The sequence below is a fragment of the Mytilus californianus genome, unplaced genomic scaffold, assembly GCF_021869535.1.
Source record: "Mytilus californianus isolate M0D057914Y unplaced genomic scaffold, xbMytCali1.0.p SCAF_4, whole genome shotgun sequence".
Taxonomy (NCBI): Eukaryota; Metazoa; Mollusca; class Bivalvia; order Mytilida; family Mytilidae; genus Mytilus; species Mytilus californianus.
Window position 1 is genome coordinate 122,418,619 of NW_026262690.1, and position 27,559 is coordinate 122,446,177.

At 35.6% G+C, this 27,559-nt stretch overlaps 1 protein-coding gene across 1 annotated transcript in view; it reads right to left on the bottom strand.

Moving 5' to 3' along the window:
* Nucleotides 1-1,572: 1,572 nt before the first annotated feature.
* The window catches only part of LOC127739295 (uncharacterized), a 99,672-nt gene continuing 73,685 nt past the window's right edge, over nucleotides 1,573-27,559 (bottom strand). Inside the window, exons 6-10 of the mRNA XM_052250963.1 lie at nucleotides 10,372-11,619; nucleotides 9,956-9,992; nucleotides 8,716-8,987; nucleotides 5,336-5,363; nucleotides 1,573-4,923 (exon numbers count right to left, since the gene is read on the bottom strand). Of these exons, the coding sequence (XP_052106923.1) occupies nucleotides 4,634-4,923; nucleotides 5,336-5,363; nucleotides 8,716-8,987; nucleotides 9,956-9,992; nucleotides 10,372-11,619 (1,875 nt within the window). The 3' untranslated portion in view covers nucleotides 1,573-4,633. The remainder of the gene's footprint in view (nucleotides 4,924-5,335; nucleotides 5,364-8,715; nucleotides 8,988-9,955; nucleotides 9,993-10,371; nucleotides 11,620-27,559) is intronic.

The following is a 27,559-nucleotide window of genomic DNA, read 5'->3' on the forward strand; positions in this document are numbered from 1 at the left end:
TAATCTATATATTTAATATCTGTTTAATTGACAAAATATATTTGAATTATATCCCCCATGACACTTACCAAGGAGGAAATCTAGGATACATATAGGTCTATTTTATCTTCCTTTGGAATTTCAACCAAAGATGAAGAACCGGATCTTCCTTCACTGTATTGGATACCTAAACTACATAATTGTTCTTTCAAACAACGCTACTAGTTTATTGCTGGGTCTTCCAAGTGCTCTACGAAACCTCTATCTAAATTATTAACATCAATTTGATCAGTAATCAAAGCTGGTCTCCAAAGTTATCGTAAAACTTAAAATTCTGGAGGTGGCGTGAATCAGATGTGGATAATTAAACAATTCAAAGATCCTTTAGAGTGCATGCAATCTAAGACTCTTTCATCTTGCAATAGTATTGAAACATTTGACTGTTCTTCACTTCACACACGTATTCCCCATTTCAAACTAAAAGACATATTGAAAGAGTTGGTCCTGCTTTGTTTCGTTAAAAATAATGGCCAACGTAGATACAAGTATAACGTATATACAAATATACAAGTATCTTGTCCGGCCTCGGAAGGGATAAACTGGACTTTGTAATTAAATCCCTCTGATTCAAACGAAAAATTCCGACACTGACAGTATGAAGATACTTGATTTCGTGATTGACAATAAATATGTTACGTTTGAAGGAGTTGTTTTTACAAAATCAATCGACATTCCCATAAGAACCAACTGTGTTCCTCTTCTTGTCGACTTGTTCCTTTATTCATATGAGGCTGACTTCATACAAGAACTTCTGAGGAAGAAAGAAAAGAAGTTGGCAGTATCCTTTAACTTCACTTTCCGCTAAATAGAGGATGTTCTCTCACTAAATAAATCAAAATTTGGTGACTTTGTTGAACGCATCTACTAGTATCCCATAGAACTTAAAGTAAGGTATACAGCATGCAGATACAGTTAAGTCTGACTCATATCCTGACTAACATCTAGAAATTGACAATAATGGTCGGTTGAAAACAAAACTTTACGACAAAAGAGATGATTTCAGCTTCCCTATTGTGAACTTTTCATTTCTATGTAGAAACCGCCCAGCAGCGACTGCATACGGAGTATACATCTCCCAGTTGATACGATATTCAAGGGCTTGTATTTCCTATCACGATTTCCCTAAAAGAGGATTGCTGCTCACAGGGAAGCTATTAATTGTTTACAGACGCCATCACGAGTTGGTTGACCGTTATGGGATATCTGTTTCACAGATGGAGACGGATATGTTCCAATTGTCGTATCTACAGTCCCGTCTCCTTTCCCTCCGAATGTAACCTACCGAAGCAGACTGATCACTGCATGGGTTTGTATATACATGAGCAACTTTCTATGTTGTGTTTTTTGTACTGTTGTTTGTTTGGTTTTTTTTAGTCAGTTTATTTTCGACTTATGAGTATGATTGTCCCTTTGGTATCTTTTGCCTCACTTTTACCAGACATAATACTTGCTTTACATAATGAAAAACTTTATTAATATGTACTTCTATTAACGAAAATCCATCAGAAAGATAAATGACCAATCGATTTCTGAGCTTTCAATTGTATTAATTAAATATGTAATCATTATTATTGCAAGATGTATGTTATGTTTCAAATTTCAAGGCATTAACTTAAGTGACCTTGACGGAGAAAGTCGACATTTTCATGAGTTTTGTAAGCATTATTTACAGAAATGTTTGAAGTCAAATGTAGTTCATCAGGAACAAAAGTCTCAAGCAATTTGTAACTCTTCATTATACTCTAAATTTCACTACATTATCAACAGCAAAAGCGGAAAACGGACACTGCACTTATTACTCTGACAACAACAGCTGTATTTAGGACAAATTCAAGTTACCTGACCAATATTTTCAGTTTATTTGTGACTAATTATTGCACTAAATTCAAGCTACACATTTAAATTGAAGCCAAACGATATTACCATTTTGTCTCTTAAACCCCGAACAATTTATTTAAGGCAACCTTTGTTGGTACATCTTCGATCTTCGGGAACACCATGATCAAATATCCTAGATACCCAAAGAATAATTGTAATCACCGTATCAAATTAATGCAGTTTCAATTGACCCAGTATAGTCAGATGGGAAGATTTTTATTTAGATTACACACATAAGACGAATACGGCCACAGGACGTCCAAAACCAGGTGCGGATCCAGTCATTTTGAAAAGGGCGGGGGTCCAACCCCCCGGAACACCATGAAACGTTCACACAATCGAAAAAAGAGTGGGAGGGATACAACACCTGGAACACATCTTGGATCCAACAATGGAAACTAATTCACAAAGTCATGGCAATAATTGGTGGACAAGAAAAGATGAACTCTTGTTGCTGTCGATTCTATATTGTTTGCGGGATGTCAGCATAGTTTCATCGGCAAATATGTCACATCTACTGAGGAAAATTAGTAAGTTAATGACATACATTAATTTTAAGTATTACAAAATCAAGAGATGTTAGATTAAAAAGTATGTACAAATTAAAACTGTAGGATCTTTGAAATATTATGAAGATTCAGATTATACGGTAGGAAGAAGGCATACCTATATTTCTACAAACATAACAAACACATTGCATATTTTATACACGTGTATTTGTTAGTTAGATATATTGCTTCTATTCAAGTTTAACAAAAACATTTAACATATTTACCAACATTGCGATAAATTATTAGTTGGTACTTGCATCTCCCTGAAAATTGACCAAAAACCTATGTTTTTCAAGAAAGGTGAAGAGGGGTCCGACAAAAAATGCATTTATTGTGACGTCATGGGACTTTTAAACTACAAACATAATACACAATAAATCAAAGTTAAGAAGTCAGTAAAAAAGTAGGCCTTGTAACGGCTTCGGTTTGACCAAGCAGTGATCAAATCAATTAATCTACTTACCCTGCGCATTAATATATTTGACCAGTAGTATGAGAAGCTCCTGTTCCTTGTTTCTGGCAGGAGAAAATATCTTTGAAACTTTATAAAATATATTCATAGGTTCAGCTTTTGAAAATTTGATCATGGTTTGGATTTTCAAATAGTTTGCCTCGAGCATATCTGAAGTTTAGTCGTTGCCCTGAAACTGACCTAATAACAAACTCATAAATCACACTTTTTCGACATCGTCAATGTTAAATAAATGCACAAATGGTGCTGTAAAATTTTTGCAGTTAATATTATTTAACATATTGTGATTAGTCATATGCTAATAACAAAGCTAGAACAGTATCTATACACATTTTTTCTTTTAGTTAGTTCTTTTTGTACATAAAAAGGACTAAAATGCTCTAAAGAGCATATATCGCTCATCTACTTCCATGTGCACTTTCATTATCTGTATTATCGTTAACTAATTCATGACTTCAATCTCTTTTTTGCTGAATTTATATTGCGCACCATTTTTCCCATGGAAACAGCATCTTCTATATATTTGATTTCAAATAGTTAAAATGGAGAAATACATTCTGCAACACTCTGCATATATTTGATGCACAATATTGCAAAAAGAGGGGTGGGATGAAAATGTCACAAATAGACTAAAATTTGGTTCAAAGTAGAATTTCAATCCATTTGAATTATATAGTTTTTGAAACCATAGACATTTATCTATCAGTAGACTAAATAAAAAAAAAACATATGCATTTCACTTCATTTTTCCATAAAATTGAATTGAATTTATTTTTATTGCTACCTAAACAATTTCTAAAGGCATAAAGTCCTTTAAGGAGTCGACATTCATGTTTCGACAAATTGGATAGAATGTACGGTACATCTTGATATTCTAAACGTTTGGCACGTCAGATTTTCTTTAACTGTAGACAATAGGCAAACATGCATTTGTCCCGTATGTTCAAATTTTAGAGATATCGACCAAGTTAGCTGGCAGGTGAGATCATCAAACGCATCTTTGAAACAAATATACCCAAATGATGAGTTTGGCCAATTTTATTTCCAATTCACCCAGTAGTTTCAAAGGAGAAGATTTTTGTAAAAGTTAACGGACGACAGAAACCGAGTGATGGGAAAAGATAACACTGGCCTTTAGACCAGTTGAGCTTACAACAAAAACATTTCATCACATTTCACATGATAAATTTAGTAATCAACTGTTCATTTTATAAACAATACAAAATTTTGATCAAATAGTTTAAAAAGGATTTCTAATACAAATTAATTCAGCAGGATAATTAATTAATATTTGACATTTTCAACTCTGCTCATTGTCTACTCTGATTACATCTTTTGATTTGTCATATCTACAATGAAATCTCTCTTGTATAACTGTTTTGCCTTGTGAGCCAATCAGTTGATGGTATTTACCAGTTACAAAGTAATCATTTCATGTTACATACATCATAAACCATACAAAAAGATATCAGAAAGCGGAAAAAATAAACAAAGAAAATTATTAAAGAAAGTAGATTATAGTTGAGTAATATAGCTTTACTCTAATTCTAGCTTTAATTGTTTCGTTTCGTTTAAGTTTGCCAATTCAATGATAGTTAAAAATTGTAAAAAAAAAATAGCTGACTACTTAGTCCATATATATCTTCACACAGTCCTCTTACATCATCATATCCGTACGACTGCTTCGCAAATCTCAGTTATCACAACCAAAATTTCGTTTTAGAAATTGTTTTCCTCTAACACGCTGAATTGCAAGCATTAAATTTGAATAAGTATTCTCTGGAGTTTTCTGTTTCCATATTTTCAGGACCTCATATACCTGCGAAAACAATTGCTTTTGATGTCTAACGAATACTGACTCTATATCAGCAATTCTTAAACCCAATTCAATGCCTAGAGGAAGCACACAATATCCTAACTTGTATGGCAGTGTTGACAGAAAACTTTCTGAAGGAGTATCTTCAAATCCAAAGCCAGCTATTTCTAAAAAGTCAAAACAACAAATATGAAATAGGATAACATGATCTGCAATATTTCTCCAAAATCTTCATTTGAAATAAATAACATATTACTAAAGGTAAATTTCATAAAAACAAACATTAAACAGGTGAGGGTACATTTTCAACATTAATATGATGAAAAATTATACAGTATCACAGTATAGCTCAGTAAGATAAAGAGTAAAGTTAAATAGTAAGAGGTTTAAATGAAGTTGCACAGAATAATGTAACATGCGTGCATAAAACACAAGAATTTGGTGAATGCAAAGTAATCGAATGTTTTTTTCTTCAAAGTTTACATCATCAATTCAGTAAGTATATGAATAGATTTGGTCATAAAAATAAATGTTTAGAATGTAATTCAAATTAGTATAAAATAGGAGGAAACTTCTCACCTGGTAATCCTGGCTGTTCTTTCAATACCTGAAAAATGATTGTTTTTCATCTTGTAATGAAGAGTTAAAACAATGCAAGTAATTGAGTGCACTCATACAACATGGATTACATGACGTCTTCGTATGAAATATATATTTATATATATATAAAAAAAAAACAAAAAAAAAGACAACACTTTTTCCCATTTTTGTACAGGAAGCACATTATCAAATCAATTACTACGAAATAGAATATAATTTTGATGGACTAAAAAGAAATTTTTTTTTAGTTTCTTTATTGGCGCTATATTTAACCAATTGAAACAAATAAACTTTTACAACATTATTGAAAAATTCAAACCTACTTGAGAATCATTTCCTGCTTGTTTCCAATAACTATTACCGATGTATTTTAACTGATCAGGCAGAGCTAACGTTTTAATTTGCATAAGGACAGTCTAGTTGAAGATGTGTGGGATAAGGATGATTGTTATTGTAATTATTATTACTGATTTATAGCATAGCGTATGAAGATACTTTCCTCTCAAAAAAACAACATATCATATTTTGCAACAGCCGTCGTCATAGTTATACTTTAATATCCACAATTTCCAAAATGTGACAATTTCTACATGTTTTAAAACTCCATTTTACAAGAAAATCAACGGCTGTGTCTCACTACTTACTTTGCGAATACACATATAGTGTTTACATATTTTAACCGGATCAATGGCCATAACTGGGCACTCCATTGTTGACTCTATCCCACAAAACCTGTATATAAATGGACTGGTCTATGATAAGTGAACCGGTTAAACCCCATGCAGTCAAGTGTATCAAGAGTATTAGCTAAAATGCTTTACTGAGTATGATTAAATTCAATGATGAAGTATGTAAGATCAAAGATTAAATACAGATTTTGAATAAACATGAAATTATCAATGATTCTTTAAAATTTGGCTAAGGTTATATAAACCTTGATAGACGGACATGTGCACCATACCATTATTACATACAATAAGCATAGTCCACCAGCTTTCGGTGGGGTTCGTGTTGCTCAGTCTTTGGTTTTCTATGTTGTGTTTTGTGTATTGTTGTTAGCTGTTTGTCTTTTTCTTTATTTAGCCATAGCGTTGTCAGTTTATTTTCGACTTATGAATTTGAATATCCCTTTGGTATCCTTCGCCTCTCTTTTGCTTACAGTAATTCGGGAACGTAATTAATCACAAAAAAAATAAACTGATCAATGACCATCAAAATGAGCCCAAGGTCATGTGAAGCCTTGCTTACCTTGAAATGATTCCATTTTTTTTTAATTAGGTAGAGTGTTAGGTAAACTATTTAAACTATTCTAAAAACTTTTGACTTAATAATAAACATGAACTTTCCTTTATATGACAAAAATCCAAAGTTCTAATTCAGAAACGGCAAAGGAAAAATTTAAATGTTCTTCATATCAAATTCAAAACAAATTCTACTTAACACTTTTAGAGCTTAAAAGTGAGTCTTGGCAAATAAAGTACCTTACTTTAACCAATTACACCAATTATGTAAAGTTTTCCATCAATTATTTCCAAGTATACTCAAGTTATGGTTCAACATGTAAAACAAATTCTCAATCTGACACTAAAAGTCCCGTAACTATTGAACGAAAAACCAGAAATTTAAAAATCAAAAAGAGGCTTTCTTTTATCATTCAAAAAAAAAAATAGGCAAAGTTTTGAGGAAATAAATACAAGCATACTGGAGTAAGTGTGCAATATGTGAAAAAAATACTTAAATTTGACCGTTGGAGTCCTTAAATTCTTGAACGACACCACAAATTTAAAATATCTAAGGGAAACTTCCTCAGGCGAAGAGACTTATTATTAGATGGATTTAGCTATTTTTCTAGGTACTTTTGCTCATATAGCCCTTCAAAAGATTCGATTCTAATACATCCTTGGCTTTCATTTATTCGGCTTTGAGCGTTCCCGATGAAGGTAAATCCAGAAAATCGCTTCGGACGCGTTAAATTTATAACGTGTTGTCTTCATTTTTTTACATCACTGGGTCGATACCTCTGCTGGTGGACTACTAGTCCTCGAGGGTATCATCAGCCCATTAGTGAGTACTTCGGGACTGACATGATTTATAACAAACCTTTCTAAAATTATCCGTTTATAAATTTTGAAATTATAAAGAAACTGAGGTTTGAACTCCCTGAGGCAAAGTTGACTTTATATGAATTTGGCTATTCATATAGCTCTTCAAAAGATTCGATTCTTATATATATACATCCTTGGCTTTCAATTATTCGGCTTTGCGAGTTCCTGATGAAGGTTAATCCAGAAAAGCGCTTCGGACGCATTTAATTAATAACGTGTTGTCTTCATTTTTTTCTGCCGTCATGCCAAATGCTGTGTTAAAATTTCATAATAATTGGTTCAAGCAAATGAGTTATCGTATGTAGTGTTAAAGAATGGCTGACACAGTGTACCATAATAAGCCTCTTCCAAGACGGGTTAATAAAACGATTTGGATTAAAAGTGGATAAATTATATCTGCTATTTGAATCTAGATAAAGGCAACAGTAGTATACCGCTGTTCGAAACTCATAAATCGATAGAGATAAAAACAAATCCGGGTTACAAACTAAAACTGAGGGAAACGCATCAAATATAAGAGGAGAACAACGACACAACAAAAACACAACATTAAAATGTAACACACACAGAAACGAACTATAATATAAAAATGGCCATTTTCCTGACTTGGTACAGGACATTTTAAGAAAAAATGGTGGGTTGAACCTGGTTTTGTGGCATGCCAAACCTCCCGCTTTTATAACAACGTCAAACACAACACCAAAACATGATCACAAAATTCATGAAGGGATAATTTAAGCATCATTGATATAGTAATTTACCTATTACATATTTGGTACTCTTCTTTAAAAATTCTTATGGTGTGATACCGTCCTTCGAAAGCAAACCAACCCTAATGGGTTGAAACCAAGGTAGTGAAAATTACATTATAGTAAATTAATTTTGACAACTCAAATGCTGTGTAATTTATATAAAGAAAGGCAACAGTAGTATGCCGCTGTTCAATAGTCATAAATTGACCAAGCGAAAACAATTCCGGGTCACAAACCAAAACCGAGGGAAACACATTATCTATAAGAGGAAAACAACGGAACAACTGAAACATTAAAATACAACAAAAACAAACGCTAACGCACATAGAATCGAACCATCTAACAACAACTGCCATATTCCTGATTTGACACAGGGAATTCCAAGAACAAATGGTGGGTTGAACCTGGTTTTATGGCTAGCTAAATCTCCCGCTTATATGGCTTTGTTTAAAATACCGCTAAAATGATTAGATTATATATACAATTCACAGCCTCGATGTACCTTGCATAAATGATGCTGATTGTCCTCCACCTTTTCAAAGGCATCTAAGATCTTCTTGAATGTTACCATCGAACCTTTGTCTCTCCATGTCATTAATGCCATAAACATAGCATCCACAGGCTGCCAGTATGTATACTGAATGTTGTGCCAGTCTTTTGTCTCCATTCCAAGATGCAGGAAGAAATGATGGAACATTGTGATATCCAATACTGAAGCTAGTCTTATGAGATGTTTTTCACTAGGACTTTCAATTAAGACTGCTGTCGGTATTCCTACAAACATGTGTATATGATATTAAATGAAAGAAGAGGCAACGTGTGTTCTCCAATAATGTAATAACGGTATTGCAATTTTCAAGTAGCGGTCTGTTATGTTAATGGCAATATAGGAGTCATGTGTATAGCTCACAATCTCAATGAAGCAACTGACAAATAAAAGTACATTAGAAATGTATTATGTTATTTATTGGAGAGATCCATACCGTTGTAAAATCAAAATAACACTTCATGAATTAGGCATATCCGAAGCATTTTTCTGGATGTACCTTTATCAGATCAAATCCAAAATTTTGAACGCCAAGTTTATTTAAATTATTTAGGACCTATTTGACAAAAAAGACCTATAAAGAACAACAAAACCCAAAGAGAATCATTAGTTTCGTAATTATTTGAAATGCAAAAACGTAGTAAAGGCTAATATTTTTATCAAGAAATTCAAGCGAATTGCTACTGTCAGATTTAAGGGTAAAATAATATGTCCATGAGCTTCCGATTATTTTAATTCAGTAAAGATGTTTTACCTTGTACATGTTGTATACCTTATATTGTTAACAAAAGTGATTACAATTTAAATGATAAAAGCTTACTTGCTATTAATTGCTTAACCGGAGAAATACAAGTAAATAACAAAACAAATTCAAGTATTATATCCACTATCTCTAGATACATAAAATTGAGAATGGAAACAAACTAATGGACTAACAAAGGCCAGGGGTTCCTGACTTGGGACAAGCGCAAAATGTGGCATGGTTAAACATGTTTTGTGAGATTTCAACCCTCCCCTATACCTCTAGCCAATGTGGAATAAAAGAACACACAGCAATACGCACAGTCAAACTCAGTTAAAAAGAAGTCCGAGTCAGATGTTAAATAAGGAAACAGAAGAAACTTAGCAAAATGATAACGATGAACATAAATCAATTATGTACATTCTTAAATCTGTTTAAAAATTTTTTACTTACCACTACAGTCAGGTGGGCATTCTTCTTTACAAATAGTCTGAAAAAAGACGGAGTAATTATAATAATACTAAATGTGTCTTAAAGCATGGTTCTAAGAAAAGATTATTGTAAAATCTTACCAACATGATTTCTTTCTATATATCTTAAATACCATGTTTGTTTTTGCCCTTGGTCCATATACATGATATATGTTGTTTTCTTTTCCAAGTATTATTTCAATATTTTTTTTACAAATTCATTGTTTTAATAGCCACTACGGCACATAAGCGATCATAAATATGTAATGACATCCATTAAAGAGCCGATTTCACAATGTCAATGTAACATTAATACTGAATGAAATTTGTCTAAAATTGGGACATTAAATTAAAGTTAAATATTATATAAAGAATAAAGAAAGGACTGAAAGTACAAACCTCATCCAACATCCAGTTCAATAGCAGGTCTGTAGTATGGACTGTTTTATTTTCACAAGTCCATGTTTTCTTTTTCATTGCTTCATTTAAAGGAATAAAACAAAATCCCTTGCCGCAAGGAGTGCCAACTTCTTTGTCAAATAACTTCAAAATGTCAAATTGTTTTATATCCTTTCCCATGCAGGTATAATAAAAGTGTAGTACGTTTGTTAGTGTCAAAGTAAGACATTCTTGGATACTTGCTGCTATATCTGGTAATATTTGTAATCTTGATGCCCTATTTATCAGATTTACAACTATTCTGCTGCCTTCCATGTGTATTCTGCACTCATTATCATTATCAACAGATAATACAGCAGCTTTGTAGTAAAGGCATGGACGTCCATCGGTTTCTTTGATTGGCAGTACATTTAATGCTGAACCTATAAGCTTGAAAAACAGCGCTGCTGGAACAGATGACTTTTTCAGGCGATAACACAGACATATCGCTTTTTCGTTCATTTCCTCCGTACGAAGGAAGGAGCTAGGTGCCTTTTCCTTTATCATACAAGGTACTAAGAAAAAATCAGCTGATCGTTCTGCTCCACTATAATGCTTTGGTTCCACAAGTATGTCAAGATGAATGAGGACTTCAATGATAAACTTCCTCAGGTCCTCAGTTGGTATGAGTTTTTTAAAATGCTTTTGTTCCCATAATTTATATAGATCAGTTCTATCGATCACTCCCGTCTTACTTAAATTTGGCAAAATGTCAATAATTTCTTTGTCTTTTGGCCAAAACATTTCATCAGTTACAAAGGATCTCAACACATTTACAAGAGCTGATGGCTGAATAACTATAAAATCATCGATACCATGCTCTCCAAAGTACAGAAGTTTCCCAAGGGAATGCTGTTTTTTAAGAAAATTCTCAAACTGAGAATCCGTAAGAACGAAATCATCATTCTGTAAGTTGTAACCCTGTAATTCAGACTTTTTTACAAAGTTTTTACAGATCCTGGCGCTTTTCATCTCTGATAACTGTATCTCCAAAGGAACCCATGCGACCGGCATTGGCTGACCCCAAGATGGTTGCTTAAATGCAATATCCACCAAATGCGTGGTAAGTTGATGTATTTCAGGGTCATCTTTGTTTCTTGCATCAATAAAAAAGAGAGTTTGGTAGATTATATGTTCTTTGAGATCATTTGAAGAAAACAGCTTCGTCAACTCTCCAATGTACATCGCCTTCCTCATTTCAAGCTCATCCTGCAATGAGACAAATCAACTGCGTTTTTTCCCCAAGTATAGTGGTTTACTCAAGATTTTTATTATAAGGCATTAGCTACGATATATCAAAAAATAAAAAAAAATTTTTTTTTGTACAATCATTAAATAAAATGCTCCACTGGGTGCAGCTTGATACGACCGCAGAGGTCAACCCTGAACAGTTGGGGCAAGTGTGGACACAACATCCCTTTTTGGCCCCAAATTCCTAAACATTTAAGGCAATAACCCCGAAACTCAAACCCAGCTTTCCCTTTGTGATATGGAACCTTGTAGTACAATTTCATAAAGATCCATACACTTACACACAAGTTATTGTCCTGAAACTAGAAAAATGCTTGTTTTTTGCTCCTTTTTGGCCCCTAATTCCTAAAATTTTGAGACAATTACCCCCAAAATCAATCACAGCCTTTGTGGTATGGTACCTTGCAGTACAATTTCAGAGAGATCCATACACTTGAACACAAGTTTTTGTCTGGAAACTAGAAAAATGCTTATTTTTGGCCCCTTTTTGGTCCCTTATTCCTAAACATTTTGGGCAATTACCCCCAAACTCAATTCCAGCTTTCCCTTTGTGATATGGAACCTTGTAGTACAATTTCAGAAAGATCCATACACTTACACACAAGTTATTGTCATGAAACTAGAGAAATGCTTGTTTTTTGCAACTTTTTTGGCCCCTAATTCCGAAAATTTTGAGGCAATTACCCCCAAAATCAATTCCAGCCTTCCTTTTGTAATATGGAACCTTGAGGTACAATTTCAGAAAGATCCATACACTTGCACACAAGTTATTGTCATGAAACTAGAAAAATGCTTGTTTTTTGCCCCTTTTTTGGCCCCTAATTCCTAAAATTTGGAGACAATTACCCCCAAAATCAATCCCAGCATTCCCTTTGTGATATGGAACCTTGTGGTACAATGTCAGAGAGATCCATACACTAACACACAAGTTATGTCTGGAAGTTACAAAAATGCTTATTTTTGGCCCCTAATTCCTTAACTGTTGGTACCATAACCCCCAAAATCAATCCCAACCTTCCTTTTGTGGTATTGAACCTTATAATTAAATTTCATAAAGATCCATTCACTTAAACTAAAGTTAGAATGCGAACACCAATGTGTCTTCGGACGACGACGACGCCGGACGACGACGACGCCAACGTCATACCAATATACGACCGCAAAATGTTATTGCGGTCGTATAAAAAGGTGAAATCGTGAAAAAATAATTCACTTTTATCAGCCAATTTAGTCCAGTTTTGTCAAAATAAGCTTAAAAACATCTATAATGAATTATTCACTTGCAAGTGAATAATTCGACCGCATTGAATCCTTATTCATGCGATCTTCAATTCAACCCCCTTAGCTAGAGATGGGTTACGCACGTATTCAGCTATTAAAAAGAAAAGAATGTCAGCATTGAAAGTGAAACGAGGCTGAACTATTTGGTTGACTGATTCTATCCACAAAAAAAATATTCTTATACAGGTAAAAACTGATAAACATACTTTTAACCTATAATATGAAATAAAACAGAACTAGAAAAATCCAATTGCACGTGGTCGCTATCTATTTATAATTATATCTATTTCTATATCGGGGCATATTAACGTCGGCAGTCTTCGGAGGTCATCTCGATGGATATTGTACTTTTTTTACGTGGGTACTTATTTTCGCGAACTGTGCATTACAAACAAGTTTGCGGGTATTTATTTTCGCGATTTTTGTTTCGAAAATAAAATTAAAAACTCGGTTTAATTATTGTCTCGTGTGTCAATATGAACTGTTTTAAAAGTAAATGCGTAAATAGCCGTTGGAATACTGTATTAAATATAAAGTAAAAGCGTTAATAGCCAACGGGTAAAATGTTAGTAGTAAGAATACCGAAATAACTGAACTAATTTCAATTTTAATTCATTCGTTTGTCATTCTTCATTTGTAATTCAATATTTAAAAACGTTGGTTAATTCATGAAAAGGACCAGTATAAATAAGAAGATGTAGTATGACTGCCAATGAGGCAACTCTCCATCCAAGTCACAATATGTACAAAGTTATCAATTATAGGTCAAAGTACGGCCTTCAACACGGAGCCAATTGGCTCACATCGAACAGCAAGCTATAAAGGCCCCCAAAAATGACTAGTGAAAAACAATTCAAACAGGAAATCAAACTTTCTTATCTATAAGAAAACGAGAAACGAGAAACACCTATGAACCACATCAACCACCTTTTCGTCCGTTTCTGCCTGATCCTCATGAGACTTCTACGCCAGAGAAAGCTGAAATGGTCGTGTCAGCTAACTGCATTTCAGAATGTAAAAGATGAAAGTTTATAAAGAGTATGGGTTAAAACCGATAAAGCAGAAGTCGCCGTCAGTAAATGACATACATTGTGAAAATTTAGTAACTTTGGTTATTTGCAAATAATCTTCTTGTGTACCGGTATTTATTTGTGCTGGTTTTCTTTTCATAAAATCTGAATATAATTATAATTTTGTTTGTTATCAAATGATGACATTAAAGCTTTCATAAGTATTGTCTCTACTATACACACATGTTTGTATATCAATCGATAACATCTACAACATGTACAATAGAAAGTCATATGGTTCAAGGTAATCTGAGTCATTATTGTTTCTTTGATCTTTAATTGGTTTCTACTTGTCACCTGTTGATATTAATCTAGTTTATTTATTACGGATTAAAAAATGAAAACAACATGTTAATAAAATGCTCCGCTGGGCGCAGCTTGATACAACCACAATGGTCAAACCCTGAACAGTTGGGGCAAGTATGGACACAACATTCAAGCTTGATACAGCACTGAATTTGGATTGTGATTATATATTTGACACAGCATAGGTTTCTGACACAGAATGAATGTGGTCTAAGAACTAAATTTTTTTTAATTTACCTATTCAAACCATATCATTATTATTTGCTTTTATATTTAAATCAGAAATAACCAATTTAAAATGGAAAATTTTAATGAAAAAAAAATTTTGAGGCAATTACCCCTAAAATCAATCCCAGCCTTCCCTTTGTGGTATGGTACCTTACAGTACAATTTCAGAGAGAGCCATACACTTGAACACAAGTTATTGTCCTGAAACTAGAAAAATGCTTGTTTTTTTACCCTTTTTGGCCCCTAAATCCTAAACATTTTGGGCAATTACCCCCAAACTCAATTCCAGCTTTCCCTTTGTGATATGGAACCTTGTAGTACAATTTCAGAAAGATCCATACACTTACAAGTTATTATCATGAAACTAGAAAAATGCTTATTTTTGGCCCCTTTTTGGCCCCTACTTCCTAAAATTTTGAGGCAATTACCCCCAAAATCAATCCCAGCATTCCCTTTGTGATATGGAACCTTGTGGTACAATGTCAGAGAGATCCATACACTAACACACAAGTTATGTCTGGAAGTTACAAAAATAAAATTGAGAATGGAAATGGGGAATGTGTCAAAGAGACAACAACCCGACCACAGAACAGACAACAGCAGAAGGCCACCAACAGGTCTTCAATGCAGCGAGAAATTCCCGCACCCGGAGGCGTCCTTCAGCTGGCCCCTAAACAAATATATATACTAGTTCAGTGATAATGAACGCCATACTAAACTCCAAATTGTACACAAGAAACTAAAATTAAAAATAATACAAGACTAACAAATGCTTATTTTTGGCCCCTTTTTGGCCCCTTATTCCTTAACTGTTGGTACCATAACCCCCAAAATCAATCCCAACCTTCCTTTTGTGGTATTGAACCTTATGGTAAAATTTCATAGAGATCCATTCACTTAAACTAAAGTTAGAGTGCGAACACCAATGTGTCTTCGGACGACGACGACGCCAACGTCATACCAATATACAACCGCAAAATTTTTTTGCGGTCGTATAAAAATTACATGCATCTGAAGCGTTTTTTCTGGATTTACCTTCACCAGGAACGCTCAATGCCAAATATTTGAAAGCCAAGGTTGTATAAGAACCGAAATAGTTGAAGAACTATACGACCAAAATGGACCTAAAAAATAGCCAAATCCATCTAACGTCAACTTTGCCTGAGAGAGTTGAAACCTTAGTTTCTAAATAATTTCAAAATTTATTAACGAACAATTTTAGAAAGGTTTGTTATTAATCATGTCTACCCGTTTGTAACTCATGTCATGTCAACGATGTAAGGTCAAGTTTGCATGCATAGATGAAAGGTTGGATTTAAATTCACATGCTTTTATTTTCGCGATAATATACCAACCGCAAAGTTCGTGAAAATAAATACACAGCAAAAATAAGTACAATTCCAGTAATAAGATGACGTCTAGACAAAAATACACGGATATACGTTTTAGTATAGTATCTGAAAAAGAAAAAAAAAATTAAACCAAGGTCATCTGTCAGACATACTGGTATATATGCAACAGATAGAATCTCAAACATAATCAAACGATAATGAATTATCTAGTCTTGGCGAAACGACGACACATATCAATGATATAAAGTTGACCTTCATGTCAAAAGTCGATGTCAAAGGTCACACTAAACGGTATGGTACACATAGTCTTCATGTTATGTACCAATTTCTATACTATTTTTCGAACTCATTCTGGATTGTTTAGTGATTTTTTTATAAAAACTATATGACACTGAACATGAATGGTTTATAGGTGTACTCCTATTTCCATAATCTTATTATATAGCTTGATCTTGTTGTCCAAAGTTTTCTATATTGATGCAAGTTCATTTGATATTTAAATTTTAGAAGGCGTATTTATTTTTTACATCTTCATTTTGTCAATCATTTTTCAGTTTTTAAATGTTTTGATATGGATGGCAAGAAGAATCTTCAACTGCAGTTGTAGTCAATTTTCGTTGAAGTATTTCTACAAAGAGGCACAGAGAAGCTATTTTTCAATAACAACACAATATCAAGTAATTTGTTTTTATATAAGTGGGTCTGCTTTCTGCATTTAGAAAAAAATGGCATTGCATCCACATATGATTCGAATGTACAAATACCTTATAGGTTTAAATAGCAATATAATCGGAAATAAACAAATAATTTTTATTGCAGAATTCAAACCGAAACTGTAACTTAAATTAACATAAATCATTGACTTATATTAGATAATTCTGATACTAATTTAACTAATGCTTGCAAATTTATTTTATTGTCTTTTCTTTGAAAATCATACATCTTAATAATATTTAATCATTCATCTTAAGACATGTAAATTACAGAATAATTTTATGTAGTGTAGATCAAATGTAATTATAAGTATACTATTTAGGTCAAGCATTGTCCATTAAGTTGGAAATTAAGCTGTATAATAAAGTGTCTATTTGATTATGTTATACAAGACCTTAACTGTGCTCAGTTAAAATTGGTATTAACGCGGAGGTGATTCTGAATACTCACACCTATGAGTATATTTGTTTGCAAATCATGAGTTATCAACAATACTGGTATTGTATCAGTACTCTCACTTGCCTATGTAAGGGAGGCGAAAGATCCAAAGTGAAATTCAAGCTCATAAGTCGAAAATATACTGACAAAGTCATCGCAAAAAACGAAAAATACGACCGAAAGGCAAACAACAGTAATCCACACAACAGAGATAAAACTTAAGAAGGTATTGGATTGATTGATTGGTTGATGTTTAACGCCATTTTCAGCACTACCGTGCTAATTCGTGGCTGTCAGTTTTTTTAATAGTTTTTATTAGTGGAGGAAGCCGGAGTGCCCGGAGAGAACCACCGACCTTCGGTAGGAAAAGGTTAAGATTGGAATCGATCGCACCTGCCACAACTTCTGTGTTGAAAGGCTAGTGATACAGTAGTTCGACTACTTAGACCATGCGGACATCGAGACCCCCAGAACCTATTGGAATAACAGTACTTAAAAATAGTGAAGGAATCAACTTTGACATCAATACACAGTGTGTAATAATTTTTATTCAATTACTTACACAAGCATAAGGTACTATTAAAATAATTTAATAATTCTTATACACTGCTTAAATTTGATGTATTACCTTTTCACATAAATTCATAAATAGTAATGATTAAATCTAATGATAAACAAAGGTATTATTTGGTGGCGTATATCTAAAATTTAGTAGCTGTTCAACCTCGCCTTGCTAAATTTAAAGCCAAATAACATGTCAAATAACAGTAGATGACTAAAAGAGTGTAGACATCATTAGTTTCAGGATATGTCTTCAACTCAGAATTCTGCACCATCTTAAAATCCAGAGTGATCACATAGATCCAGCATTGCTGGATAAAAAAACAAGACGAGGATTATCAAAATCCAGAACCTAACGAGGGAATAAAAAGTAAAAAAAATATTTCATCCTTCATTTAAAGAGGCGATATAATACATATTTGTTGATAAGTGTCTGAGAATTGGATAATGAGAAGACATAGTTATCGAGGGATACACAATAATAAAAGTGAATAAAAGTGACAAATGGTATGCGTCACATTGACAGCAGCTAAATAAAAAGATTATGCAAAAAGTAACAAAAATACCGATCTACAAGGAAAATTCAAAACGGAAAGTCCCTTATCAAATGGCAAAATCAAAAGCTCAAACACAACAAACGAATGGAAAACATGATTGGATGAGACACAAGAGTGCACATGCTGAAATATCTCACCTACTTTACCAATAATAATTGCATTGATGTTGAAAGTCTTTAAGATGAAAGAGTAACAACAAGTATCATATACATTTAATACAATAAATGGTTCAAAGTTATTAAGGTCAAGGACAGGTAAACCCTGCCATTAAGGAAATGTACACCTTACAATCATTTTATGCTACATATTTAGTTGACCTGTTGCTTATAGTGTCTGAGAAAGAAGATGACCAAACCATGAAAATTCAACATTGACCAATGAACCATGTAAACAAGGTCAAGGTTAGATAAACCCTAACAGACGGAAATGTACAGCTCACAATTATTCTATACACCAAATGTAATAAACCTATTGCTTATTGTATCTAAAAAAAAAAAAAACCACACCACGAAAACTTAAAATTTACAAATGGACATTAAAAAATGAGGTCAATGTCACATTAAACCTGCCAGCCGGCCATAAACATATACACCTTAGAATCATTCCTAACAACAAACACATAAAATGTTCCTATTGTTTATAGAATCTGAGATACGGACTTGATAACTCTTCCATGAAAAGACGTCAAGGTCAAATGAACCCTGTCTGATGAATATGTACAAAAGTACAGCCTCAAATATGTGCCCTTTTCTCAAATCTGTGTCTAGTCGTTACGTCATCCACAACTCTATGTCCGTGTAAAAAATTCGGAAGACGATTAGCTTATTAAGATGGGTGTTTCCAAAAAAACTTCCTGAGCAGCTAAATTTTCCCAATGTTGCTAACAGTGTCAGTAATTATAATTCGGAAAGAAAACCCTTAGAAACGACTTTCTACTTTATAAAGACAACAATGGGACTGATATAAAAGCCCGCCATTTTGAAGTTGTATAGGCTTCTTTTTTACAATAGAAGTTCATTCAGAAGAACCTGGATAGTAAATAAACTCATCATTGATTCCAGTATTACAATTTTGAACGCCACAGTCGTGTTTCGTCTACATAAGACTCATCAGTGACGCTGGAATAAACTCGAGGCACCAAAGAGCGTGTGTCGCTCACCTTGGTATTTTGAAAAGTAATTAATTAAATTTAATTACATGTAATCAGCTTTTTGGCTGATTAATGATTACAGTGATTTCTTGAAAAATTGTAATCAATTACAGCTGATTAATGATTACAATTACAATTACCCCAAGTCTGTTTGGTCTATGTGCGTATTCAACAAAGGACACTCTCCAACATTGTAGACGAGAATAGAATTCATGACAAAAATCTCTGTTTTGTTGATCTTGTATTGCTGATCATTAATTTTAGTCTGTTTAGTTTTTGCTCAAAACATAAAAGAGGGTAAAAAACAAAGAATCATTTAAGGGCAAGCACTCCTATCAAGAGTGACAGTCTACTAACTATATCATCAAATTTTGACTTGTTAGTAGATCTTGCCTTGCTGATCATTTTTGTGATTTAAAGGGTCTACTTATCTATTATAATTATTTTATTTGTGCCAGTCTGCCTAAGATTTAGGCAAATTCTAAAAATTTCAAAACCTGACATATTTCAAATATTCATCTCTTCCACAAAATATGTTACCTTTAGTCAATCAAAATAGAACTGTATAATCAAATTTTAGAAAATCAATTGCAGTATTATGTATTAGCACTTCGAAGTTCTATATGTTTTACTATTATCCTATGTAAATTCAGGCAATTTCAATTCAAAATATTTTTATTACCAGAATCGTACAATCACAATGATTGCAAATATAAATACTAAGCAAATAGAAATTTCAGGTTTAAGCCTTCGTCTCGTGGGTTTTTTCGTCTGCTTGTCAAAATTCCATTCCAAAGATTCTGTTGCTTTGTTCATGTAAGAACACAATTTACAGAGTTACTTCCCCTAGCGGAACTCTTTTGATGTAAACAATACTGATGTCATGCATGTGGCAGACAATGTTGAACTGTAGTTTTTCAATCTTTTCTGACGATGAATGTGGAAATTCACAATATTCTAAGGATTAAAAGACAACACGCCAATTGGACAATGTAATAGAACTGTTGAACCACTTCCCTAGGATTAAAATATGCAAAAATCAAGTCGGAGGGACATTTGATTTTGTAGTATTCGTAGGGTTAGTTTTAGGTCATCAGACAGACCATCTAGAGATGTCCGAAGAACTACCCAGAAATCCCTCTCTTCCGGTAATGAATAATGGCTATACAGACGACATATATCACTGAAGAGCAATCCGGCCGTTCCTGACTGCAGGAACGACCATCCAAGGTATCTATTGGTATTTAGATATACTCGGAATCACAACATTGGCGCTGCGAGCACTAATTTGCGTGGTGATTTGCAATTTAGGGCTCATTTTGTGAGTTGAGGCGCCGTTCGCTTCAACAGAGTTTCCCGCGGTAAAGGATTCGGGGGAAACCTTTGCCGATCGTTTTTGTTGTGTAATACTCTGGGAGAGAATATTACATAACATTACAGGGGTTTTGCAGCGCGGTAGAACCCCTGTTTTTTGTGTAGTATTGAGTATTTGTTGTTTTTTCGTATTTTCAAGACGACTTGGAGCAAATTATGGACATAAGGGAGGGCAAGGGCTTCGTGACTGAGTCAGACCTAGCCACAATTTCCCATCTACGAGTGACAATGGCCCTCTTGTCCAGACTTGACTTCAATCAAAATGGGGGTGGCCAAAATAGTGGGCCACCACCTGAGGCCCAAGGCAGGCATAATGAAATGTTGAGCAGGGTTAACACACTAATAGATGGGGGACACGTTGCCTCACAAAGCACCCCATCACGGGTACATGTCCAATCAGCATTTAAGCAAGAGGCATGGCATCAGGGGCAAAGTCCCGGGCCCTGGGGTGGGCCCAGTCAGATGGACTCTGCCTTTCTTGAGTGTAGCCCATATCCCGGGGATGCTGGAGCTAGACCTAAGACCCCCGAAAATTGGGATGGGGGATACAGGGAACAAATTACAAAAAATGAGTGGAGTCAACCCATTATGGGTGACCCAAACCAAGGTAATCCCCAACATCAAGGGAGTAGTATTAAGACCAAACAGCACTGGCCAGGGGAAGCCAGTGCATGGGACAAAACCGTCCCAACCAAAAGGGGGCGCACCTTCATACCCCATGGGTCACACAAGCAACTATGCAGGTCAGGGGTCAGCACCCTGTACCCAACCAGCTCACACTGGTGGGGGACAGTATGAAACACCCCGCAGTAGGTATGGCAAGTGGCAAGACAATAGGGGCGAGGACTCCAGACAAGCTCCAGCCCCAATGTATGAAGAAAGACCAAACAACAGGGGAGAGGACCAAAGGCGGACCCCTGCCTGTGCCTATGGGGATAGGCAATCCCATAATCTGTACAACCAAGGGTATACACCGGTGCCCCGACAAGGGGTCACCACCGGGGGGAGCTATGGGCAGCAGGCCTACCCAGTAGCATATAATGAGGATAGGCCTAGGGAAAATACAAGGGGACCCGACAGCAGAGGTGGGTCACGAGGAGTTTCAAGTAACGCCTCAAAAATCAGCAACGCCCCGAAAAATATTAAGTATGAAGGGAAGAGCAACTGGCAGGCTTTCTTCACAAAATTTGCAAGGTATGCAGAGGTTTGTGAGTGGGGCCCACAAGAGTGCAAAGATCAACTTTGCTGGTGCCTTGAGGGAAAGGCAAGTGAATATTATGCCCTCATTACGGAAAGAGACAGGAAGGTGAGTTATAGGGAGCTAGTTGAAAAACTGCACAAGCGTTTTGGTTTCAAGGCGCTCCCTGAGACTGCCCGGGTCCAGTTCAACAATGCCCGGCAAGCCCCTGAGGAGTCTCTTGAGGACTGGGCTGACCGTGTGTTGTCCTTGGCGACCAGGGCATTTAGTAACCTCCCTGATGAGTATATGTATGAGCAAGCCGTAACACGGCTGTGCCAGGGCATTGAAAACAAAGAGTTGGGAGTGCAAGTCTCTAACCTCCAACCCCAAAGTATTGAGGAAGCAGTAGATAAAATACGGCTATTCCAACATAACACCAAGGCAATATATGGCAAGCCAAATAGGCGTGAGGTCAGGCAGGTAATGGGTGGGCGGTATGAAGATCACCCTGAGGCCTTCCATGAGTATCAGGTGCCCCATGTAAGGGCTACCATGGCTCCTGAGAGGGCCCCAGACAGTGCATGGGAAGCGGAGTTTGAAAAGTCCAATAAGAAGTTTGACAAAAAACTTGGTCAGGTCCATGAAAAACTGGACGACATGATGGACCAATTTAAGAAACTACTCACAAGCCCCATTGCAGGAAGCCCCTCACCGGGCAGACAGACAGGGGCGGAAGGTTGCCACCACTGTGGGGAGAGGGGCCATTTAAAAACGGATTGTCCAAACTTGGGAGGTAAGTCCATCTCAGGGAGTCCCTCCACTCATAGAGGGCCTCCATGGGAGGGAGTGTGCTACCACTGTTTTAAGCCTGGACATGTAAGGAAGGACTGTCTAGATTTCCAGGGGAGGGATAAAACTGTTACCTTCATAAATCAGTCAAGCAGAACTGCAACTGGACCATTAAACTTCAACGGGAGTACTCAGGAGGCCGGAGTGAGTCCCCGCAAATGAAGTTAGGCCTCTCAGAAGTTGCGTCTGTACCCCAAGCCAGAGTAGCGGAGGTAGCTATAGTGGGCCCAGGGGTATGTGCCAGGGACAGGGAGGGGAACAGAGAACCGAGTGTGTCGGTGAAGGTTAGAGCAGAGATTGAGTCAGAGCAGTGCTCCAATTCTGACAAAGAGGCAACTCCTTCAGGCGGATTGGACTGCTACTTATTTAAATGTCTTGCGGACATATTGAGGCATGGTGCACTGGAGTTGGTCCAAAGCCTCCTCCCAGGTGGGTATTTGTTGGTGGAGGAAATCCTTAAAAGGCACCCAGGCTTTGCCGGGTACTCTTTACCGGATATTCATAAACTGATCAAGGTTGATGAGGACAGGAGGTTCACTTTAATAAAGGACACAGACAGTGGTTGTTGGAAAATAAGGGCCAACCAGGGGTATTCCTTGATGGTGGATACCCCAGCCATACCATTAGTAGAGAAATGTGAGGTGCCCCAAAGCAACTTAGTTGCTCCAGCATTGCTCACAGGGGACCTGGAGGGTCCAGTAGCCAATATTATGAGGGAACCCATAGGAGCTATCTTGGCAATTGAGAATAGCAGTAGCATTCACAAGGTTGCTGCCCAAACAGAGACAACTTTGGCAAGTGATGAGGAGGCCCAAGAAAGTTGGGACTCCACCTCAGACGATGAGGTAGAAGGGGCCAGTGATGAGAAGATAGTCACAGTTTGTTCGCAATACCAGGATTCGACATGTCCTACTCCTATTGTTGACGGAGGAATGACTGACAATACTGAAAACAGTCATACATCTCTCACTTTTGAGGACCCTTCCTCAACGGGAGAAACTGACAGAAAGGCCGCAACTGAAAGCAACAGTCCGCTCAACAAAGAAAAAGTTATTACTGTAGAATCTTTATTAGACAAAGAATCTGCATACTTTAATCCAGACAATCCAAGTTTGAGTTTGGGGTCACTTTTGAAAGCAGATGATGTGGGCACTAATTATTTTAATCTGCAGCCGCCCCCAGTAGACAGTGGGACACCAGTCTTACGTGTGACCATTGCCACAGTTAGATTGGGTCCCACCAGAAGACAGTGGGACCCTGGAATTCCCTACCTTAACAAAGATATATTTACAGTGCAAGGGAGGAAAAATGAGACCAAACTCTTCACAATGGAGACGGGATCAGCACAACCTCCTGGGTCCAACTATATAGAAGACTTGCAGCCACTTAGTGTCCAGGGCATAGTTTGTATAAAGGAAGGGGAGAGTTGGCATACGATTCAGAGAACAATTCACAGTTGGCTGGATTCCCAATTTGTTGGGAACCCATTGCACTAACTTTTTAGTGTATCAGTAGACCCGTGAATAGGGTCTGTTTGGGGGGTAGGTTGTATACTTTTTTGAAATTGTTGGGGGGATAGGGTGTATACTGTGTATTATAAATTGATGCATATTTTCTCTAAATTGGGTATGATTTCCGTATTTTGTTAATTTTTGGCGAAATTCACAGGGCCCACCTCAGTAGAGGGGGCCTCATTGATAAAACTGGGGGAGTGTAGTATTCGTAGGGTTAGTTTGAGGTCATCAGACAGACCATCTAGAGATGTCCGAAGAACTACCCAGAAATCCCTCTCTTCCGGTAATGAATAATGGCTTAGCCTGGCATCCCGGCCCGATCTAGCTGCGCGTCGCAAGGGCCAGGTGGGTAACAAATACCACATGATCGATTCAGTGCCAGTTGACTCTGAATCTAAAGTGAGGCTGAATAAATATTTGCATAAATTTTGATGTTTGATGTAAACCAGCGATTTCAAACCAATGATTAAGAAACATTGCTTCTGATTCAATAAACTTTGCTCTCAGCCGGATTGACGAGTCCCCATTGTCAGTAATATAATAAAATAAATATATATTAAACAGTATAAACAGAGACATATATGTCTCTGGTATAAATAAATACTAGTATGTGTAATCAAAAGAAACTTTGAAAAATGTTGTACATTTAATATATGTTTTATCAGGAAGGATTATATGGGGTAAGAGTCAACGAAACAACTCTTTATAATAAAAAAAAATCAAACTTAATAAATATTGTAATTGTCGAATGTAATTATAATTTAAGGACATACGATACAGTAGCAAGGGCAGATAATAACGTATTCAAAACTTTTCGTGTTGTTTTCGCGATGTTGTTAATCAGAACGTTGTAATTTCGCGATGTTTCTTAAAAGAATGATTACATTTTGCGACGTCGCTTTAGATGTAGTCACATTTGCGGAAATATCCACTGACGTCATAATCCGATTGCGCGAATTTGAAAAAGATACCTGCTAAAAAAATTGACCATATCACGAAAATTGTAATATTTATTCATTAGTAATGGAGTCAACAGTATTTACTTGAAATGTGAAAAAAAATCAAATCCACAGTCATAGTTTTGTATGTGTTTTATTTCATATAGGAAATGAATAAAAGATATGTAAATAAAATAATACGTTGAGGAGACAGAAACCCAACTACACAAAAAGCCCAATAAATAATTCAACGTTCTGTCTTGACCATAATATAGTATCTATATATACACCATTTGGCAAGCTCTAAATCGAATGACAATTGTACGGATAAATTAACCAGACTATCAATGCCTCATACTGTACCTGACTTTGAAAATTACATTAAAAAGTTTAACGACATTTTTAGAAGTAACCCAGTTGAATATTTAAATGTGTATGAAGAATAACTCTTAGTTAAGTAAACACAGTTATGAGCCCCGTACGTATTACAGACCAAAACAAAAACGCACCCGTTCATGCACTAAGCTTATCCCCTATGTACATATTGAGAGAAAACAATCGAAGTATCGGCACACCAGAATTAGGTATCTGACAGACAAGAAAAGTGTTTACAAGTTGCAACTCACTGTCGTTAAGCTACTGACCAAATACAAAGTCTTTTTGTAAGGTAGTTTATCAGATAAGAAACAAAAATTTGTTGGACCACCGGACGGACGGACAAACAATGGTGTTGCACCCAATCCTAGATTGGAGGCCGGTATAATACAGACAAATATGTACCGTAATAAAAAATACCCTGCCTGATTACAAGCTAAGGTAACCTATCTATTGATACAGAATCATGCTATGGTATGCTCTAATATCGACTGCTGTACTTCCTATGAAATGATATACTACACCGCAATGGACTATATATATTGAGAAAAGTACGAAATAAATGTGGCTTTTTTGTGTGTCGAAGCCGTACGGTGACCTTTAATTGTGTTTATCTTCGTCATTTGAACTATGATTGATAAAGTTGTCTCATACATGTACCAAATGTCCTTATTTTATGTCATCCCATTTACTTTTTTTTGTAATTTATAATTGTTTGTCATGCCGGGGCCCTTTGAATAATTAAAACTATGCCCAAGCTGTGTTGTCTACATGAAATGTAGGACTAATTTCGGACACAGATGCAAATTATTTTTTTTCATTAGATTTATTTTTTTTTGTTTCCGGTCATTTCTTTTCTAAAAGTAATTTACTAAAATACTTTTTCTATCCAAGTTTCGTAACAATTCATAAATGTTTGGCAAATAGTTTATGCTACTTTACGAGTAACTATCTTTATAAATATTGATGATAAATATCATTGATTTCGAAAAAAAAAACCTTGGGTATACCACTGAACTTGACAGCGTAGTCCTGAACGGTATCCGGTCGTTCCGTCCCCAAACCGATCCGGCCCCAAGTCGATCCGGCCCAAAGTCGATCCGTCCCAAGTCGATCCGGCCCACGTCGATCCGGCCCAAAGTCGATCCGGCCCCATAATAAAATATGAATAAACTATATTGACTTTGGAGGATTTTAACAGTATAAATGGATTTTGCAAAAAGTATCGATGATGGATGACAACAGGTAAGTGAAGTATTGGTGTACCAGTCAAAGAATTATTTTAAATCGATACGAAACTGAGTGTGATTGTGTCTGTTTGTATAGCAGCTTCAACATTTTAATATGAAGTTATTTTCCATGATAACTTTGAATGTCATGGCGATTTTTATTTTATTCAATTCACACACATAATAGCTAAATAAATATTAACAGTCCAATGGAACCTATAAAATTTAACTCATAATATAATGACTTGTTTCATCAAATCATTAGTCTATACTTGGTTTGTTTATTCAACAAAAACAAATGATGAAAGACTTGTTAAGATCACAGTCAATTGAAAGAAAATGATAATTACTGCTGATTAATGTTGATGTCTGTTGATTGTACTAAATTCTGTTATATACGTTTTTATTATAATTATACCCAATAATCTTGAAAACTTGTAATGAAAACATAATCAACCTACTTGTTTTATACTCATCTAAAGAAAATATTTGTCAAAGGCCATTTTTTTTACCGTACACCTTTTACATTATAATAAAATTCATAAACATTTATGAATTACAATTAATATATATCTTTATTTTTATTCCTTATAAATATATTTTTTTATTGGGGCCGGATCGACTTTAAATATGGGCCGGATCGACGTTGGGCCGGATCGACGTGGGACGGATAGACGTGGGCCGGATCGACGTGGGGCCGGATCGACATGAAAGCGTCGTGAACGACGGGAAAGATTTCACGACGTTGTTGCGATTAAAACTTATTTTAACGTAATTTAGCG